Below are 22,010 nucleotides of genomic sequence, written 5' to 3' on the forward strand. Positions count from 1 at the left end.
ACTGAGGGTCTTTTTCCAAGGCTGTTACTAGCGGCGTTCCTGTCGTAAGGGTGCCTGTACCGCGGCCTTGTTCTCGTTTGCAAGTTCGCTCTAGGTACGCTGTGTATTTTTATCCATTCCTCTTGGGTTTCCTGTTTCTTTGATGTTTCCTTGCTTGTTGGGTACTTTGTTTGCGATTGAGGGTCGGCGGTGGCATTTAGGGTTTTTCGGGGGGAGGGGGGGTTTGCTTTTGCTTTCGCTTTCGGCCCGTTGGGGCTTCTATTGCCCCCCTGTTGCGTTTACGGGTCACTGAACCCCATGTGGGGTAGAGTCAAGGGTTAGGCTTAGGGTTTTGGCTGTTTTGGGCCTTCTGGGCTTTTTACTCTTAGGGTTGTGGGGTCGGGTTTCTCTTTTTGACTGTTGGCATTTCGCCATGCAGGTTCTGTCTCGGCCTCACGTTTTAACATGCCTGCGAAAAATGATGTAGCTTCGTCCAGTGCGGTTGGGCCTAGCAGAAAGAACGCATCCTGGCAAACATACACGGAGAAGCCTGTTGACAAGCTAAACGGGAGGTAGTTTGTGAGCGTTTCTGCATTCCGAACAACGTTTCCGTTCAACTTGTGGACGGGGAGGCTGTATCGACCGAGAAAGTTGCGTACAATGCTATCTACTTTTCTAAGGAGCAATTCAATGCGGGGCTCCGGTTTCCTCTTCCGTCTCTCTTCAAAGAGTTTCTTTACTTCACTCAGATCCCTCCGGCTTACGTCCATCCCAATATAGTCCGGGTGTTGATGGGGTGCAACATTCTGAATATGCTGTTCAATTTGGATCTTTCTTTGCTGGAGGTCCTTTTTGTTTACACCATCAAGAAGGGGAAGACTGACCTCTTCAACCTGTTTGCCCATATCCCGTTCTTCCAATTGGTGACCAATCTTCCAGATTCGAACAAAGGGGGAGTCAAAGGACATGTACTGGTCAAGGGTCTTTAGGCCGGTCTGTCGGAGCATCCAGAAAGGGAGTTTTCCCCCAATCATTCATTGGTGCTCCCGGGTAGGGTAGCTTTTCAAGTTTGTCCGGCGTTGGCTTTTTTACTTTTGATTCAGTGTTATCAGGTAACTAACCTCTTTTGTTGTGGGCAACGCAGATACATCCAAGAGGGGTCGCCTGGTCGAGTGGGTGGAGAAGGCCTCTTTCGATCTTTTGAACAAGCTGTTCGAGATCACTGCTGTCAAGAGGCATTATCAGACACTACTCTATGCCTAGAATTTACTGGCGGTTGTAAGGGAGCCCCAGCCGTATGTTGTCAATATTCTCCCCAGGTGACTACCCAAATTCGTAGTGCCCGGGGAACATTTTGTGCTGAAGGATTTGCCTTTCTACGAAAGGGCTCGCGAGGCTGACGCGAAGGCGCACCAGGAGCGCCTTGACCAGCGAGAAGAGAAAAGGCAGGAGGGGACTTTGAGGAAAGCGCCTGGTGAAAAGGGGCGCAACTCTTCCCTCGCGGTTCGCCCTCCGACCACAAAAGAGAAGCAGAAGAAGAAGAACATTGCGTAGGCTCTCCGGGTGGTGTCTCTAATTCCCGATCTTTCGTCTTCGCCCTCCGAATCCATGCCCAACCGACCGGACAACCCTGTTCCGAAGCCTGAGGACACCTCCGACTCCCCGCAGCTTGAGACTTTCCGCCCAAGGCCTAGCTCTTCCCAGTTTCAACCAGACTTTGTTAGCCTGGGGGTCGTAAGAGACATGAACGACCTCAGGGCCGGGCTTTTGCGAAGACACTACAAACGGTTGTACGATCCCATCAATCTTGAGCCTCCATTAGCTAAGAAAGTTTGCCCAGAGCGAGGTGGGGAAGATCCGGCGGCAAAGGCTCTGTTGTCAACTACGACCCACCCGGACGAGGCGAGTTCTAGCGTAGCTGCCGCGACTCGGCTGGATGTTGCAGGGTCCGTTGCAGCAGCGACGATTCAAGCCGACGCTCCAGGGCCTAGCTCAGCGACTGCTGCTCAACCAGGCACCACTACTCTTGGTGATGCCCCAGTTGCAATGGAGACCCGTGGGTCAGAGGGGGTTCCGGAGGCGACGATTGACATGGAGGCTCCGGACGAGAAAAGTAGTGCCGCTGGCACTGTTCCTCCAAGCTGGGAGGAAATGATGGAGATGCTAAAAAAGGTGTCATGCTTCACTGACGCGGAGGCTCCTTCCATAAGGATGTCTGATTTCTTCCCACTCACCAAGCGGGTCTCCGTAAACATGGGTGGTGACCCTCCTGCCTTTGTCAAGGCGCGACTTCCTTTTGGCACTCCTCCGTCGTGTCCTGCATTCAACACCTGCAGGAGTGGACTATCCCTAAGACTGCAGAAGTGGTAATTACTTCTTTGCTATTTTTCTCTTCTCCTTTGTGGCCGTTACTTCTGTGCATTCATTAGCTTTTGTTTTGTCGTTGTTTTGCCCAGGTTGTAGCTAACATTCGCTATATGATGCACACGCTTGAGCAACTTTTCAAACAGTTGGAAGTGGCGGAGGTCATGCGTGCCTTCATCTCCTACCATCCGGGCGGTATTGAGGAGTTGCGCTCACGATTGGAAAAGGTGGAAACCGAATTGGCTGCTGCTCAGAAAGCTGTGGTAGATGGGGCGGAGCAACTGAGCCAGGCTAAAGAGGAGAAGAGGGTAGTCCGGGCTGAGGCGGACACGCTGAAGAAGGAAAAGGAGGCCTTGGAGGGTTAAGTCACCGAAGTGGGGCAGGTTAATCTTCAGCTGAAGAAATAGGTGGATGAACTTCGGGCTAGCCTCGCAGCCTAGAAGAAGGAGACAGAGAATTTGCAGGCGAGTTTGGCGGCTCAGAAGAAGGAGATGGAGGTCGGGTTCACCGCTCAGAAGAAAGAGATGGAAGCTGAATACCAACGGCAGGCAGACGAGATGTATTTCTTCGGCTACCGCTGCTGTATGAAGAAAAACGGAATTATGCATGATATTCCTTCTCTTCCTTCTGATAAGGAGGATGCGGCACCTGGGAGTCCCACTTGCTGAGACTTCTTTGTGTGCAGTCTTTATAGTTTTCTTCTTTGTTTTGCTGCATATGGGGCGGCTGATTTTGTAAAGACAAATTTTCAATCATTTATGAATACATTACATTTCTCTGTTTTTGTTCACCCATCGTTTCTTTTTATTGGTAATATTGCCTAAGGTTAGATACATTCCATGGACGAAGCAGCAGGGTTCCGTCTAGCTTTTGTAGATGATAAGCTCCACTTTCACTTGTCTTGGACACAATGTAAGGGTCTTCCCAATTCACTTGAAATTTCTCGGCTCCCCTTTCAGCGGTGTTTTCAAAAACCTTTTTGAGGACTAGCGTTCCTATTTTGAAGACCCTGGGTCGTGCCTTGCAGTTATAGTGAGCGACCGCCCTTTGTTGGTAGTCTGCCATCCGAATGGACGCGCTCTCTCTCACCTCGTCCGCCCAATCCATATTACTTCCTAGTTCCATACCTGCATCACCCTGTCATCCTGCCTCGGTCCGGATAGTAGGTAGACCTATTTTTGTAGGGATGACTGCATCCATACCATATGCGAGGGTGAAGGGAGTATTTCCGATCGGCCGCCTGAGTGTGGTTCGATAGGCCCATAGGACGTTGGGTAGTTCCTCTACCCACTTCCCTTTGGCTTGCTCGAGTCTCTTCTTTAAGGCAGTTACCAGGGTTTTGTTTGTTGCCTCTACTTGTCCATTGCTTTGAGGATAACGTGGTGTGGAGTACAAATTCCGGATGTTGAACTCCGAGCAGAAATTTTGGAAAGTGATGTTGTCAAACTGCGAGGTCGTTATCAACTATGATGGCTTGAGGAATTCCAAAGCGACAAATGATGTTCTTTCACACGAATTTGGTGACATCTTTGTCCTTGATGTTAGCATATGCTTCTGCTTCTACCCATTTACTGAAATAATCTGTGGCGACGAGCAGGAATTTCTTCTGGGCAGCTGCGACTGGTAGAGGTCCTACTATATTCATTCCCCATTGCGCAAAAGGCCAGGGGCTAGAGATTGACTTCATTGTCTCAGACGGTGCATGCGGTATGGGGGCATGCCTGTGGCATTTGTCACACTTCTTGACATAAGCCGCCATGTCTTTCTTCAAAGTAGGCCAATAATATCCTTGCGAGTGGGCTCGATGCTCCAAAGATCGTCCTCCGGAGTGATTTCCGCACACACCCTCATGTAACTCAGCTAATACGTATAGGGCTTTCGAGCGGTCTAGGCACCTGAGGTAGGAGCCTGTGAAAGATCGCTTGTAAAGGTGTTCCCTGATTATGGTGAAACGGGCAGCTTGTACCCGAATCTTATGCACATACTTGGGTTCATCGGGTAGAGAGCCTGTCCGAATGTACCTTGTTATGACTTTCGTCCACTCTTGGCCGTCTCCTTGGCTCTCCTCAATAGTATTGCAAGTGGATGCTTCTGTGATAGAGGGATCAGTTTGCACGTGTATGGGCAATAATATGGCTTCTTTGATGGGCAGGGAAGCAACTATCCCTGCCAGGGCGTCGACACGTACATTATTAGTTTGTGGAATTTTTTCAATTGTCCATTCGTCGAACCGCTATAGGGTGTCCCTTACTTTGGTCAGATATCGCGCCATGCGTTTGTCCTTGGCTCCGTATTCCTCCTGCACGTGTCTTACCACGAGTTGGGAATCTCTGTAGATTCGTAGCTTGGAGACAGATAGTGCTAGGGCGAGGTTTAATCCAGATAGGATGGCTTCGTACTCTGTTTCATTGTTCGACGTGGGGAATCCCAACCGGATAGCTTGCTCCAGCTGTTCCCCCGTTGGGGATTGCAGCAGAAGCCCTATTCCGGATCCTGATGATCGAGAGGTTCCATCAACCCGCAAGGTCCATCATTCTTCTTTGCGTGGTTCTTTGTCTTGAGCAGGTTTTTGGGAGTATTCTACCACAAAGTCAGCTATTACCTGCCCTTTCATGGACAATCTCGGTTGGTATTCAATCTCATACTCGCTCAACTCTATGGCCCATTGAAGCATTCTTCCGGTCAAGTCCGGCTTGTGCAGGATGTTGCGAAGGGGTTGGTCGGTGAGTACGACCACCGGGTAGGCTTGGAAGTAAGGGCGGAGTTTCTGGGCGGTACTTTGAAGGGCTAAAGTCGTTTGCTCCATCTTTGAGTACCTTATTTCTACGTCAGCCAATGCTCTGCTAACATAATAAATAGGTTTTTGCTCTTTGTGCGTGGGGCAGCGGAACAGAACAGCGCTAATTGCCCACTCTGACATAGCCAGATACATATACAATTTTTCTCCAGGGAGGGGGCTGCTCAGGATGGGTGGTTGCGTGAGGTAGTGTTTGATTTTCTCGAAAGTGCTTTGGCAGTTATCCGTCCATCCAGTTGTACCGACTTTTCGTATTTCCAAGAAGAAGGGTCGCAATTCATTAGTGAACCGGGCTATGAAGCGTCCCAGTGCGACAAACTTGCCTGTGAAGGGCTGTAATTCCTTCTTGCTCCTGGGGGGTGGTGTTTCCATGACTGCCTTAACTTGATTTGGGCTAACCTCTATCCCTCTTTGGCTGACCATGAATCCCAGGAATTTCCCCGCACTCACGCCAAAGACACATTTGGATGGATTCAGCCTCATGTCGTACTTCCTTAAGAGGTGGAAGACTTCTTGCAAGTGAAACGCATGTTCTCATCGGGTTTTACTCTTAACCACTATATCATCAATGTACACCTCCACTGTGTGGCCAACTAGAGGTTTGAAGATTTTCGTCATCAGTCTCTGATAGGTGGTACCCGCATTTTTGAGTCCGAATGACATGACTTTATAACAATAAAGCCCATGCGGTGTTATAAAGGCTGTCTTTTCTTCGTCAATCGGGGCCATGGGGGTTTGGTGGTATCCGGAGAAGGCGTCTAGAAAGGAGAGCATTCCTTGTCCGGCGGTGGAGTCCACGATCTGATCTATCCGCGGCAGAGGGAAACTGTCTTTCGGGCATGCATTGTTGAGGTTGGTGTAATCGACGCACACCCGCCATTTTCCTTCTTTTTTGGGGACCACTACTACATTTGCCAACCAGTCCGGATATTCCATTTCTCTAATAAATCCGACTTCCAACAATTTGTCAATCTCGTCCCGGATAATTTTTTGTCTGTCTGGGTGGAAACGCCTAACCTTCTGCCGAATAGGTCTTGCTGATGGCAAGATGTTAAGCCTGTGGGAGGCGACTGAAGGGTGGATTCCCTTCATGTCAGAATGCACCCATGCAAAGATGGCGTGACTTTGTCGGAGGGTGTCTTAGATGTTTTGTGCTTCTTCAGGTGTCAAGAGTGAACTAATATGTGTGAGGTGAGTGCTTTCTTCCGAAATCTGAATTGTCCGCAAGGGATCCGCTGTTGGGGGATCTTTGTCCGCCGGATTCGGTAATTGCTATTGGTCAGGTGCGCTAGTGGGTTCAGGGAGGGGCTCACCGTCTTTGTTGGACCCAACCTCTTGCGCTATCTGATAGCACTGGCGGGCGGGCAATTGGCTGCCATATAAATCGATTTGTCCATCTTCAGTGAGAAAACTTACCATCTGATGGTACGTGGAAGAGATGACTTTCATATAGTGCAGCCACGTGCGTCCTAAGATGACGTTGAAGGGGGACAAATCTTCTACCACTGAAAACCGTACATTAAGAGTGACTAGGCCTGCTTGGACTGGTAGCACAATGTCTCCAAGGGAGGTGGTTGTTGCGCCATTAAATCCCGACAGGATTCGCCCAGGATTCTCTAAGCCGGATAGCTCGAGTCTCATTTGATTAATTACTGATGCCTGAAAAAGATCGGCCGAGCTGCCTAGGTCGATTAGGATCCGTCTTACATCAAAGTCTCTCATCCCCAAGGATAGAATGAGGGAGTCACGGTGCGGTTGTAATATTCACATGGGATCTACTGGAGAGAAAACGATTGTCCCATCTATTGGTTGGGCGCTTCCGTCAGTTACCCCGGGCCGGATGGAGTTGATGCGCTCATGCACTGATGTCGCCCACAACAACCTCTGCCTCTTTCATTTGGAGTTGTACTCCTCATCCAATGGTCCTCCGTGAATATAGTTAATGATGGCTTTGGGGGCGACTGGGGTCCTGGGGGTCCCGGAGTCGCGACCTCGGGGAGTATCTCTAACTCTGGCTTCTGAGCGGAGGTATTGCTTCAAATGTCTCGCTTTTATGAGCCTTTCTACCAAATAATGGAGACTCCTGCATCGCTCCGTAGTGTGACCATACTCTTTATGGTAAGCACACTTCTTACTATGATCTCTTTTGGCTGGGTCCATTCTGATGGGTCCGGGTCACCTGAAGTTGGACAGGTCTTAGATCATAGGGAGGAGCTTCTCATATGATATGGAAATGGGCATGAGTGGTGGCAGTTCTGGGCGACTTTTCTCCTCCTGCCTTCGACCAAACGGCCTTGACCGGTCCGGAAGTTTGGAACTTCTTTCCGCGTCGCTTCTGGATGTCTGTCCGGCAACCAAAATTTGCTGGGTGGCTGCACGCACATCATCTTCCAGCATTGAGTATTTGCTCGCGCGCCAGAACAAGTCATCCATTGTTGTGGGAGGCTTCTTAGCGAGTGATTCAAAGAATGGAGTGCATAGGCATATGCTTCATTTGAAGATTTAAATGGCAGCATCCATGTTGTAAGCCTCTACTTGTAACACAACCTGACCAAACCGTTTCACGAATTCTCTTAAAAAGTCATTATCCTGCATTTTTATGTTTTGTAGGGTGCTGATGTTCTGTTTATGCCGAGCGGAGCACAGGTACTACCCCACAAAATCTTCTGATAGGTCCCTGAAGTTATCAACAGAGTTCGGGAGTAGTCGGTGAAACCATGAGAGAGCTTGACTTTGTAGGCTGGCAGGGAATACCTTGCACAACAACGCGTTGTTTCCTATGTCGAGAGTCATGAGCTGTCGATAATGCATGATATGATCGAAGGGGTCGCTAGACCCATCATATGCAGAAAATTTTGGCACAAGGAATCCCCTTGGGGGGTCTTAATGGATAATATGCTAGCAAAAAGGCGTGGAAAACATGTCATCCAATCTTTTGCTAATGGAGCCGGAGGGTGGTTCATTTGATGAGTTCCTTCCGGCTTGTCGTAACCGCTTGATGCAGGAGGTTGTTTTGAATAATGGGTGCGACCAGGGGGTCAGGGTACGTTTCCCAGGTTGCAGCCACTGGCGGTCTTGTCTTCCCAGGCTCCTGTGGGCCTAGCCTTGCACGCATCACGTCCGACAACTGGGGTTTTTTTTATCGCGTTGTCTCTTTGATGATAGACGGGTAGAGTCTGAGCTTTCATCTTGGGGAGCTTGGTATGTGGGCGTGAGCCGTTCCTGAGATCGATTATTGCGCACCTCAGGGATGACCCCCGCAATCCCGGGATATATCGATTCTGGATCAGGCCTCGAGTTTGCCCCCTGGCCTCTTGAGCGTTAGTCACGAGGAGGCCCCGAGGACGAAGCCTGGATACGTAACACAACGTTTTTTTCTCTCAGTCTCGTTGTTTCTTGGAGAAGAGCCTACAGTTGTCGCTCGCCCTCCAACTATCGTCTTTCCATGGCTTCACGCCATTCGAAATAGCCTTCGTCTCCTCTAGCCGACGAGCGGCTCCTGGAAGGTGTGGACATCTTCGTCGTTGACTGAGCAAGGTTTCCCACAGACGGCGCCAATATTGAAGCTTGGCGTCCCAAGGATCCCCGCAGTCGCCAAATGGACGCTCGTTCAACCAAGGATGATTCCTGCCTCAGTCAAACCTGCAAAAGATGTCCGAACAGGATGTCCAGACACACCCTCCGACGGTTTTGTCAGTCATTGCTCTGGTGATCGATCTGCTCTTTTTTCCTGAGTCAGAAAGCTTACATTTTCTTCGCATGAGGGAGCCTTTTTTATAGTGTCAGAAGCTCTGCCTCTCTTCAATGGTAGGAAGACTTTTTTGCTCGTCATGATGACACTTAGGCGATGGTAGAATCATCATCGCTCTGCAGGCAGCTGTCAGAAATTATGGGAGATGACTTGCCATCATCCCTGTCCTTTCGCTCTATAGGCAACGGAATGCGGGCTGTGACAGGCTGTCTGAAGTGACTGGGCCCGCATTTTACGGCTAAGGCTTCATAGGTCCGGACAACACATCCGGACACAGGAGAGCATTGTCCGGGTAGAGGATTTGAGAGTGTCGTGTGCCCCCCTGAGAAGACCCGGATAGAGAGCTGGCATGCCACGTGTTGCCTGGGGGGATGTCGTGCGGGGTTGCCATGTGGGTGTCTGGGGTTCCCTACAATGAGGACCCCTTTGGGTCCAAAGCGGACAATATCTACACAGTTGGGAGCGGGTCGTTACAAATGATATCAGAGCTGATCCCCGACCCCAGTGTGGGGGTTTGTTTGGCCCCGTAAGAGGTGTTTATCTATTTGGCCCTGCAATCCCATGGGATACAACGAGGACGTTGTGTCTACATGGGGGGGTGTTTGTGATGTCCCACATTGGATAGGGGAGAATGTTCATGGCGCTATATATGTAGAGGCTCCTCTTCACCAACTAGACGCGTTTTAAAGCCGTGAGGGCCCCCTTGGGCCCAAAGCAAACAATATCTACATGGTTGGATGCAGGTCGTTACATACATTGTTTGGGACCAAATTATATAAGGGTTTGAAATGTATCTTTCATCCACATATTTAAGTAATTGAAGTTTTGATTTTCTTGAATAAAATAAATTCATTTCGATTGTTTTGTGAAGAAAACGTTTGATATCATTCTGATGTCTTCAAATAGGTGTGGGATTGTATCTTCCTAATAGATTAACACGATAAGCGATGTTTAGGCATGCATAATTAACAAGATGCATAAATGTACTGATAATACTAAAATATGATACTTTATGATCAAGTAGTTCCTCATCATCTCCGTGAGGATGAAATTTTTTTTCAAGATGATGAATTTTTTTTTTCACTTCAAGTTATTAGACAACTATTATAGAGCATAAAAGATGTGTTTTATTTATATGAAATCATTTTAGGATTTCCTCATTATATGTTGATTAATGTAATAGAATTCCATTTGGAAAATGTTTGATTTGTAGGTTAAGAATTTTTTTTGTTTTTCCAAGATCTTTTATCTCAAACTCATTTTCAAATAAGTTATTACTCTTGTGAGCTCCTAAAAGATCTTAACAAAATTTAAATCATCAACATATGTTACAATAATTGCAAATTTAGTTTCTAATTTCTTATTGAAAACACATGAACACATAAGGTTATTCACACTCTTCTTTTAGTAGGTATTCACTAAGGCAATTGTACCACATGCAATAGATTGCTTCAAACCATACAAGACCTATTGTAGCTTGATTGAATACACATTAAGAGGTTGTCATTATTTCCTTGCGGGATTTTAATGTATATAAATGATCTATGGATCCATATATATATATATATATATATATATATATATATATATATATATATATATATATATATATATATATATATATAGATATAGCTTATGACTATAATCAAATATAAAATTATTTTATATATAGCTTATTAATAAATAAATAAAATTTGGATAAAAAATTAAATACAATAAAGGTTGTGTTTGATTCCCATAAAGTGCTAAGAAAAGAAAAAAAAATACTAAAAAAATAATATTCTTATATTTGGTTTTATTATGAAAAAATAGGAAAAAAAATCAAAATTATATATTTTAAAATTATTTAATCTTTATATAATGAAGGAAAATAAATGAAATAAATTTAAGAAAATATATAAAAATAATTTATTGACTTTGAACCTATTTTTCATTTTTTTTTTCTCCCTCTGTTTTTACTCTCTATTTTCTTTCCTTTCAATTTTTTGAGAAGGGAAAACTAAATGAGACAATAAATGATGGGGAAGAAGGTGATGATCATCCATCATGCATGCTTTTGTAACAATTATTTTATTTTATTTAAATACAATTTAAATATGAAAAGATAATTGGAAGGCTACTTACATCCCATACGAAAGTCAGAACTCTTACCCTTTTTTTCTCTCTTTTTTTTATTTTCCTTTTCTTCTCTTTTACTAGCCTTCTTCCTCAATTTTTTTTTTAAATTTTTATTGGACTTACCTTTTTAAATAAAAATTAATTTTTGATTTTAAAAAAAAAACTATTTTCAAGAACGTTTAAAAAAAAAGTAATTATTATTATTTTTAAATAAATTTACATTTCAAGTGAATAAATGTACTAATAATGCTAATAAATTCCATAGTGGGATCCGAGAGGACTCCACTAGGGTGTGATTGTATGTGGAACTTTAACGGAAGCCAATAAGCCATCTCACTCATAGTCATGGATAGAAACCATCATCCCTTCATTCAATTTCAAATAAAAAATTGAAAGACATTACATTTTGTCATTTTAAAAATTCAACCATCCATTAATTTCAATTATCTCCATATTATTAAAATTTAAAAAAATTAAAATAAGATTAAATGAAATCAAAATATTTTTACCTTCACTAAATAACACATCAATTAAAATAAAAAACAAATAAATTACATGTATGATTTTTTTAATGTATGTAAAAATAACCATGCTAATTATTATTATAATTTATTTAAATTTAAGAGTATTTTAATCACTATTATAAAATAATAATAATAATAATTCTCTTCGTATAAAATAAAGTATTGTATTATAATATTTAAAAATATTTTTTTCATAAATATAGAAAAGGTGTCATCACTTACCCAATCTAAATAATTTTAGATCTTCACTTTTGTACACTAAACTCATTAATTTATATCCTAATAATTAGGGTTGACATTTCGTGCTAATAGATCGTATTAGTGTTGGGTTAAAACTCAAATAGTTAATTAATTCTAGCAACTCAAATGTGATAATTAAATTAAAAACATAAACCCAAATGTGATTTATTTATCGAACAAATAACACATTATGTAACCATTTATACTAACTAATAATCGAATACAATTAGGTATTGTACAAATTTATATGACTAGTCACCCATTGGACATATTCATGATTTAATTAACATTTCTACTCAGAAGAAAATTTCAAAAGAGACAAATATGCATTAGGATTATGATTATATTAATCAATCTGATTATTAAATAGGTCAATTTAGATCAAATTCATATTGTTTAGATTGATTTAAAATATTCCGCATCATCATCATCATCATCCGATGATATAAATTTATCATAGACAAGCTTAAAAATCAAGATGGAGAAGTTTGGGACACACGTTTAACAACCATGAATTTAAGTATTTTTCTAAAATAAAATATTCAAAATGCTTTTGAATTAAAACGCTGAAAAATTAATCTTATTTTTTATTTATTCCAAAACTAAGTAATGAAGGAATGGGAGAGAGAGTCAGGCGAAAATCACGTGTTGGATCTAAATCATACAGAAAATGGAGGGGAAAGAACAGCACAAGATCCAAAAAGAAATAAAGGATATACAATTGTGAGTAAGATATATATATATACATAGGAACATTGGAGTGGAGATCCAAATCCAGAATAAGGAATTGCAAAATGGCGCAAAATCCATCGCTTGCTCCAGAGATCGGACCCGATGGGCTTGCCAGAGAAGCTCCTGTCATAGCCTACACTGAAAGGGTTTCTATCTCACACACTTTCCCTTTCCCTCTCTCTCAATCTATGCATTTGTTTTTGCGTGAATTGTGTTGTTGAATTTCGTTGATCGTGTTGTGTTTCTTTTGTCAGATTATCGAGGAAGAGCAGCTTCAATTGAAGAAGTAAGTTCCGATTCTCTTTTCTTTTTCTCTTCGGCGTCTTTGATTTCGCTGCTTCTGCTTTCATTTAGGGCAATTCTATTGCTGTATTTGTGCTTCCGTCTGGAAATGGGGGTGGAAGTAATGCTGTGTTTGGATGCTTAGAAATTTGGAGGAAAATAAAAGAAATGAAAGAAAGGCTGTTGTTTGTTTTTATTACTATTACTATTGTTATTTGGAATTGAGAAAGTTTAGGTCAACTGAGTAAAATAATAATAATAAAAGATTCAATCTGAGCAACCAAACAGATTGTTGTGATAATCGTGTGGACAAGAAATTGGATCTGTGAGAGGGTTGACCAACAACTTGAATGACTGAATTGAATTTGAAAGACTGAGTTTACTTAATGCTGTGAGGTTGATACGCAAAAGCCAAAATTTGAGTGTTAGGATTTATTAATTTCTTTTCTGTTCTTGTTTAAGAAATGAAAAAGTAGTTTGAGTGGATTTGTATTTTTATTTTTATGTAATGCTAGGTTTTTAACTATTTTGTGTATAAATGTTCTTGATTTTTTAACAAATTACATGTTTAGCAAACTTGTCATTTTTTATCTGTTTACAGATCATAAAAATTAAAAATTCTGAGTGTTTTCTTCTTCCTATAGCTTTTCTCAGAAAACAAACATAGATATGAATATGTAAAAATAAAATTTGGGTATAGAGGAAGGGTTAAGCATGCAATTAGAATGAGATATATCTGGTTTTGCTTAGAGGTGTCAGTATCATGAGGCTTTGGTTTAATTTGTTCTCAGTCTGAATTAGAAGCTCAACAGTTTTAGTGAGAATAATTTGAGGTTGCTATATTTGGTCATATCAATAAGAGCTGGTATGCATGCTGTTTTGGGGAATTTGAAGGTCAGCATTGTGCTTGATGGTTTGATGTATCCTGCTGTTACTTTTGTCAATCCTTGAGGTTTATAGATGTTTATGACAAATGCCTTGTACATTATGGAAATTGGGAATGCTAATGATAAAAATGGTTCCCAAAAGTAATCTTTTAATTGTAATTTTTTTTTTTTTTTCATCATTGTAAGTTTGTTTGAACTAACTCTCATTGAATGTATTTAACCTAAGTTTTTAGAACCTTATGGGCTACAAATTAAATCCTGTAAATCAAGTCAAGTTTTGAACAAACAATTTGAATCTTGAGTTTGACTTCTTTTTCTAAGTTGTTCAATCTATAATTTGAAATGACCACTAAATCTATAATTGGGTTGTTTCATATGGTAAATCTTCTTTGGACTCTAAGGGTGAATTACTCTCCAAATCCTGTTTTTGAGATCTAGGATTCTGACTGTTTAAGTTAAGATTTGACTTGAACAAGAACATGATAATAAACAACCTGTTCAATCTCTAAGTTGCTAGCAATTTGCAAAGTGCAAGAGAAATTGCAAAAAAATTGTGAAATTCTTGCAAGATTTGTAACTTTATCGTGCTTTAGAGAATTTTGGCACTCTAGAGCATTTAATGTTTTGAAAAACTTTTCTAAACTTAATAACCTTCATCTTTTATCAATGACAAGAATATTTTTTTGATAGGCAAACAAAATTAATATTAGTAGCACAACAAAAAAGGAACACCGAAGTACACAAGACATATACAAGGACAACAAACGAAGGGGAGAAAAAAAAAAAAAAAAAACACCTTCTCTCCCATTATCTAGATCCCAACTAGGCAAATAGATCTAAAACAAACATGAAATTCACATCTATGGATCTATTAGATCACAATAGAAGAGAACACAATGGTGATATTTTAAGGGCTTCATCGGATTTGTTCTTGATTTTCAAAGGATCTATCATTTCTCTCTGGTCATATGGTTCGAAATAATCACAATGGGGTAGTCCTTTGCACCTCCCTCCATGTTTTTCCTACAAACCTTCCTTGCCAATTTAACAAAGTTTCTTTTACTAAGGATCACAATTTCTATTCCACCCTGAAAAGTGAAAATAGCAAGTGCCGCAAAAGGTTTTAATGTAACGAAGGAGGATGTGATTAGTTGTTTCTTCTTTTACTTTGTAAAGGAAGCAACGATTTGCCAAAGTCCCTCCTCTCCTTTTTAATCGATATGAGGTCAAAGTTCTTCTCCATACTGCCTCCCATACGAAGAACCCCAGTTTTGTACAAACTCAAGAATTCCAAACAACTTTCATATAAAAATCCCCTTCCTTCATCTAGCTACAAAAATGTTTAGAAGGATTTGACTAAGAATTTTCCTTCATTTGAGTCATTCCAAACAAGACTAAGACTATCCTTGCCATTCTGGTTCACTAGATGTTCTTGGATCCTTTTATGAAAATCCCAAACCACTTCTAGCTCCAAATCATGGAGTTGTCTTAGGAAACAAGATCTCCAATTACCAAGGCAAAGTCTCCACACCAATAGTTTTTCCAAAACTTCACTTTTTTTCTTTTTTTCCTTTCACATACCGCTAAATTGTTCTAACTTGTAAAATCATCCCAAACTCTCCTATTAACCCTTCACAAACCTACCTTGTAGCCTTCCCTCACAGTCTAGGAGCACTAACCTAGCACTTCTACCCCAAACTTCCCTCCTATAATCTACCTCCGTAAGGACTCCCTTTTAGTAGTACATCTCCCATTCCATTTGCTAAGCAACACCTTATTAAGCGTGGATAAGTCCCTAACACCCAACCCTAATTTTTTCTTTTGCATGCAAAAAATTGACCAATTTACCAAGTGAGATATTTTCTCAAGGCCTGTGCCCCTAAAGAAAGTCTCTTAGAATCTTCTCAAGCCTTTGACTCACTTTTTTTGGAATGACTAATAATAACATGACATAAATTGTTGCTGAAATCAGCTTGATATATATTGTTTGTCCATTAGCTTAAGCTGTACTTTTTTTTTTGCCTTGAGCTTTCAATTAATAGTAATTGAAAATAACCGCACCAATTATCTCAAACATTTGTTTTGTCTAGCGTATTTATTTCGCTTATCTAGTGTCTTTTGATATGTTTGTCATGGTTACCTCAATGCACTCTTTTTAAGCTTGAGAAGGTGGCTGTTGTAATATTCTTGTTCAATGCAGTAGTGAGTTGTTGTGACTAAGAGAAATGGTGGACCTACATACATTATTGATCGGCATATTCATTCAGGGTCATTGTGCTTAAAATTTTCTTTTTTCTGATGATAAAAAAAAAAAATGATGTGTCTGTGTTAAGATTTGTCAATTTCATTCTATGCTTGAAGTCAAGGATGTAATAGGAGAAAGAATATCTAGTTACTGATATGCTTCTATTACTTTGTCCCAGATATATTGAAGAAAATTATTCAAAAATCCGTGATGTTGAAAGAGAACTATCAAATCTTACATTCGAATTGAAGCTTACAGCTGGGCCAAAAAAGGCAGGTTGGTGCATTATTGTCACCAGTTATTTTCATTTTTCAACTTTTATAAAATTTCTCTTTTTTAGTATGTTTATAGTTGAGTGATTATTGCCACTGCTCTAATGTATGGCATATACCATAAGCACTTGAACTCTTGAGAAAGAAAATAGAAATGTCGACGGAAAGAATTAGTGTTGCTAAGCAGAAGGAAGAACAAGCACGAAAGGTTTGTCCCTCTTAATTAATAGACTCTATAATATCCTTGTCAATGTCTAGAATATATTTTTTCTTCATTTCCTGGTTTTCATCAGATTAGAGTTCTTTTTTTTTTTTTTTTTTTGGCTAAATGGAGAGCTTGTAGAATGTTTTTGGCCTTCTCTTACTACAATTTACTACTGCAAGATTTGTTCAGGTGTGGGAAGCGGCATCAAAGGCTGTGAAAGATGAGGAAGCAGTTAAGCAGAAGTTGTGTGATGACTTAAGCCAACTGGTACTTGTCTTAATTAAATGTGGATTTGAAGTGTCACAATTTCATGAAATCAGTTTTGACTCAACTGTCCTTAATAGGTTCAAGAAAGCAGTCACACCCAGTTTTCTAGACTGGAGGAACTCAAAAGGCGTCTGGAAGCGTTGAACCCAAGCCGAGCTTCCATCTCTGGCTCTCATGTAAGCCTCATGTCCATTTTCATTATTCACTTATATGTATAAATGTGTTAATGTGTAAATTGTTGCTAGATTGCTATTGTTACCTTGATTAATGAACCTATGAAATATCCTTCTTATGAATGTTGATGGGAAAGACAGGGAAGTCAAAAACTAGATGGGCCACAAGTCATGCTTGTGAACAAGAAAAAGAAAGTTATATTTACACAAAAAATAATATGTATATATATATGTGTGTGTGTGTGTGTGTGTGTATGTATTCATCTTTAAATTCATGATCTCCTTTCTTCTTTTAGTTTCTATTTCTGTATGTGTGAGCATGCATATGCTTGTGCTTTTATGTGTTGTTTGTTTCTATTTTAATAATACAATATTCTACAACAATTGTAGACTTCCTGTGTAATTGAGTGACACCTCTATGGCATATATTGATCTCTCCATTGCTTGGCTATCAAAATATATTTGTTCATATATAAAATTCTGAAACAGCCGTGGCAAAATAGATGGCCACCAGATTGTATCTTTGGAATTTTCAGGTTATATAGAGATTTTTGTTGTTTTCGATACTAGGTTCAGAGTCATCCTAGCATCACAAACAACGGTTACATCACCAATGGCATCCATTTAGGGGCAAGTCAATAATTTGCCTGAGGATGTGGACTTACCTCCAAGATCCCTCTATGGAGCAACTGCCCCATCTAACAATACTGGACAGGTCTCCTTGCGATCATGATGTGGTCGTGAGACTTCTTTAAGGCCTTCCAACAGGGGTAGAGCATTAGTTCTAATACATCCTCTCTTGTTTCAAGTAGATTAGACCACCTGCCACAAGATTGCTCAAAATATCCCCCACACCAAAATTTCCAGGATTTCCAGGTGATCAACGTCAAAGTTCAATGTCATTCGTCCTTTTCATCTCCTTGAAATGTTCATGGTTCCCCTCCTACAAGAGCACACATCCTTCTCCTTAATAATTCCTGGAGGAATGTGTAGTAACACCTTGGTAAATGGTGAACAGAGGGACGACAGGAAAATGATGCTATCCCAACAAACTCTATGTAGCTGTATCTTTCTCAAAAGTGCCAGCATTTCTCTCCATATTGCAAATGCTCCAATCTTCCATCGCAGAGGTACCTCTCTTTGGGGAGACTCAACTAGCCAACTCAAACCAACAAGAGAGAGCATCTTATTCGACAAGGTGAGAGTAATGGGGCAATGCAGGAACCACTGACCACTGGTTTTTTCCATCTGTTTCTTGTAGATCACAAATATCAGGAAGGATGCCTTCCTCAGGCCAGGTATATTGAAGTATGTCATTTGTATTCACCTCAGAGTTGGGAACTGACCAAGCCAAAGCCTTAGGGCAAACCTTCACCTTTCAAATCATTTTAGCAGGCATAACTTCCTTGAATGAGAAATGAAGGACTATTTGATCTGATAGGTCATGTTATTGAAACGTCCAGACATGATCAATAGGGTGTGAAAAGAATAATAGTTAAATACCATACGAGCCCACCAGGGTGGCCTAGTTGGTTAGGGTGAATGTTGGGATGTGTGGTAGAAGTGCATGGTCCTAGGTTTGAATCCTACTGCTAGTTAAATACCCTGATTTACCTGGTGTTGGTTGTTGTGGGCACGGTCAACACCCTGAGGTTTGGTTCCTCATACAGAGTCCTAAGGGCTTGGCCATGGAAGGTTCCTAGGCCATCAAAAAAATAAAATAAAATAAATAAAATAAAAAATTACCATATGGACTTCTTCTAATAATTACAATTATAATAAATACACCTATGTCGTTTGGTTTTATTCACTATTGTGTCATTTTCAATAGTTAAACCATCTTCTTTCTTATTTTTATGTAACTATCTAAAAAATGCTTCTATTGCTTTGAAGATGAAGAAATAGAAAGGGAAACAAGCAATAACAAGAGGGTAGGATCTTTCCTTCCTTGCACTCTCTTTGCAAAAAGATTTGAGTGTACTTCTCAACAATCTTTGAATTAGGCATGAAAGAGTTTTGAGCTAGAAGTAGGATGAGTTATTCATGATGTGCAAAAGAGAAAATTTTGAATTTTGGCCCACCTAAAAAATAAAATAAAATAAAATAAGAACAGAAAAGAAAGGAAAAAAAAAAAAAGAAGGAAGATCAGGATGAACAATTCATCTGTAGCAGAAAATTTTGTGGGGAGTTGAACCAAGATTACATTTTTGTTGCAAGTTGTCTGAAGTAATACAAAAAACCCTGATGCTAAGTTTGGATCTTTGTGCCTTGTAGAAGAAAATTTGTTTACTCAAAATCAATTAGGTCACTCTATCTTGATTTGAGAGAGCAATCTGGTGTCTTGTGCAATCACACCTGTGCTCTTTGTTTTGTGCAATTGCACCCTTTGTTGTTCTTTGTTGGCTGAGAGGCACTTTTCGTTGAAGATATTTTCAAGACTTAAAATCTTCAGTAGCAACAGATGCAGCAGACAAAACTGATGTGATAACAATGTTTGTTCTGTATATCCCATTTGGGTATGAAATTACTTATTCTTAAATGACATCTTAAATCAATTAAAAGGAAATCAGAGATCTTGAAATTCTACTCTGGTTTCCTTTGGCTGGTTAAGAAAATGATTATAAATACCATTGAAGTAGATAGAAAAATATTCAGAGTTGTGAATTTGCTTTTATTCACAGACATAAGCTCTTGCAAACATATTTAATTTGTTAGTAAAAAGACACTAAAGTTTGCTCTATACCATGTTTAGGATGGGAAATTATTGCCGCAACCACAGAGTAGCACAGTTCCAGATGCTTCGTCAACTCCTCTTATAGTGGATCCAGCTGGTGGTGCAGGTGAAAATGTGGCCAATCAAGGAAATGGTGGAAACGTTCCTGCTACAAATGGTCACAATCAACAGCCTAATGTTGAGGGAGAAGGGAGAGGAAAGAAGAAAAGTTTTATCCAAGGGAGGGGAAGGGGAATTGGGGCTGTGCCCAAGGGTAGAGGATCTTCTGCACCTGGCTGGACGGGTGCTGGTTTTGATGTGGATGGTAGAACTTAAGAACATCATTTGAGGTTCTTTGTTTTCCTTGCTAGAGGTATGAGATGAAAAAGTTCATTTCTGCACTTCTTCCAGGTTATACTGTATCTCTTTTCTTCTTTAATTAGTTGGTTGATTTTCCTCATTTGTATGTCTGCTATAGCTTGTTGATAAAGATGGTTATCTGATTTTTCCAACATTTTGTTGCTACTTCAGACTCGCGTCACCAATATGTTTCTGTCAGTGTTTGTGTGGAATTATGTGCTCAAAGTTTCATAGACAAATGACTACTGAATTCTGTATTGAACTTCATAGACAGGTAACTGTCTCTACAATGAAATAACAAGAAGTATGATATAAAAGCATAATCCTTTGCATTTGAAGGATCATATATCATCCTAGTTAATGGTAAGACTCGTCCTACTGATCATGTTGTTTTGCCATCAATTTCAGGAAGAATGCTTTTACAAAAACCTTTTTGTGTGTTAGCTTATGAAGAACGTTAAGTTAGAACGACTTTTGAGGGCCACCAAAGTAATTTTTGGTCACCCACTTATGTTCCATAGTTAAAAAGTTTATGATCAATGATCAGAATGCTATGTAAAATTTTAGATTACCGTCAACTTAACAGGAAAATATGTTGTTCCTGGGTTTAGGAAATGACCACTTCAATGCATAAATGGCTTGTTATTCCTAAAGAGAGTGATCATCATGTTGGAACTGGCACAATTGAGTCCTAGAAGTGTCATCAAAAGAGGAAAAAGAATCAACTAAAAGTGGCTCTTCTCAGAAGTTACATTCAAAACTACGCCTTCTATTCTTTCACAGTGAACTGTCATATAATATCAATACTTTCTTCTGATATTATATGACAATCTTAACATATGCAGGTGCCCCCTGCTTTTTTAGTAATGATTTAGCAGTGTCATCAGATATAGGGTAAATATCAAATATCGTTGTTTGATTGCTGAAGAGAATATGGTATAAAAGAATTTAACATGTAACACTATATTTGAAATTTCTTTTTCTTACTTTATTTTATTTTTATTTTTATTTTTTATATTTTAGTCATGAGAGGTGACAACACACATGATGTGTGTGTTCATTTTCAGTAACTAGTCCCTTCACAAACTAGATTCATTAATTGCTTGCATACACAGCAGAATACATACGAATTAGAGGTCTGGCACTGGCAGCCTCTGAATTAGGCTAACATTTAAGCTGGTACATCTCTACTAATGGCAAGTGCGAACCAATAGTAATTGTGTTGACCACTGCACAATCCTTCTGTCACTCTCTGCTCACATCAATATACACTATGCCACGAGTGTCTTCCATCTGTATGTACACTAGTCTTGTCTTGTAGTTTTTACTTCTGAATGGCACCTTTGAACCGAGGAGAGCTATGTATCCTTACATTCAAATTTGAAATTTGAATGCTGTAATTTTCTCTCTTTCTCACTGTTTCAGATGGATGATAATCTCAATATCCCAGAATCATGACAATGGGGGCTGGTTCTTGCTGACAATTTGGCTAGTATCCAGGTAATTCCTACTAGGAAAAAATTATTTTCTTGTGTGAGATTGCAATGAAAATGATAGCCTTTGAGGAGATGCTGATCAAGTTCCCTTATAGTGAATTGCATTAAAGTGTCAAAATTCTCTTTACTGAGTAGTGTACTAAGTGTAGAGTAGATGTGTGTTTTTATGACTGAAGCAGTCACTAGATGAAATATTAACTGAGATGTTTGTTTGGGTCATTGAAGTGGTGTCATCTCTGTCAAATAGGGCAGCCCTGGAACTGGGTGCTGTACCCATACAGTATATTTGAATATATGGTGATAGCTGATAAGGGTTTTGATAATCTGAATGCTCTGAACAGAGGGGTCTCTATCAATAACTGGATCAAACCGTAGGAGTTTTTAAAAAAATGACGTGATCTCTTCAATCAGGCTGTACAGAAATTGACGCATCATTTAAGATAAAAGAAAGAATAATTAATAAATGAAAAAGAAGAAATATGTATTTGAAACTCATTTCAATTTTAGTTATCCTTGTTTTTGTTGCAACCTGAGCGGGTTGGATCAAGTTGGTTGTTAGCGTTAGTCAGAGTCTAATCTAAATGGATATCAAATTGAAAATCTTA

The 22,010-nt window shown here is 40.2% G+C and overlaps 2 protein-coding genes across 4 annotated transcripts; one reads left to right on the forward strand and one right to left on the reverse strand.

Moving 5' to 3' along the window:
- Positions 1-6,412: 6,412 nt before the first annotated feature.
- LOC117933308 lies at positions 6,413-6,862 on the reverse strand. The gene has a single exon (XM_034854678.1). The coding sequence runs from the start codon at positions 6,860-6,862 to the stop codon at positions 6,413-6,415; it is 450 nt and encodes a 149-aa protein (XP_034710569.1).
- Positions 6,863-12,407: 5,545 nt separating this feature from the next.
- LOC117932876 lies at positions 12,408-21,728 on the forward strand. 3 transcript variants are annotated; one of them, XR_004654251.1, is made up of 8 exons: positions 12,408-12,651; positions 12,760-12,791; positions 16,098-16,195; positions 16,317-16,399; positions 16,586-16,663; positions 16,741-16,839; positions 19,589-19,960; positions 21,335-21,728. XR_004654251.1 is itself a non-coding variant. In XM_034854178.1 (8 exons), the coding sequence occupies exons 1-7, from the start codon at positions 12,568-12,570 to the stop codon at positions 19,883-19,885; spliced, it is 771 nt and encodes a 256-aa protein (XP_034710069.1). In that variant the 5' UTR covers positions 12,408-12,567; the 3' UTR covers positions 19,886-19,922; positions 21,335-21,728. The 3 variants fall into 3 exon arrangements, 2 of the variants coding, with proteins under 2 accessions (XP_034710069.1, XP_034710068.1); XM_034854178.1 differs by having other exon boundaries at positions 19,589-19,922; XM_034854177.1 differs by having other exon boundaries at positions 19,589-21,728.
- Positions 21,729-22,010: the final 282 nt, after the last annotated feature.

The sequence above is a fragment of the Vitis riparia genome, chromosome 16 (assembly GCF_004353265.1).
Source record: "Vitis riparia cultivar Riparia Gloire de Montpellier isolate 1030 chromosome 16, EGFV_Vit.rip_1.0, whole genome shotgun sequence".
NCBI classification, from domain to species: domain Eukaryota; kingdom Viridiplantae; phylum Streptophyta; class Magnoliopsida; order Vitales; family Vitaceae; genus Vitis; species Vitis riparia.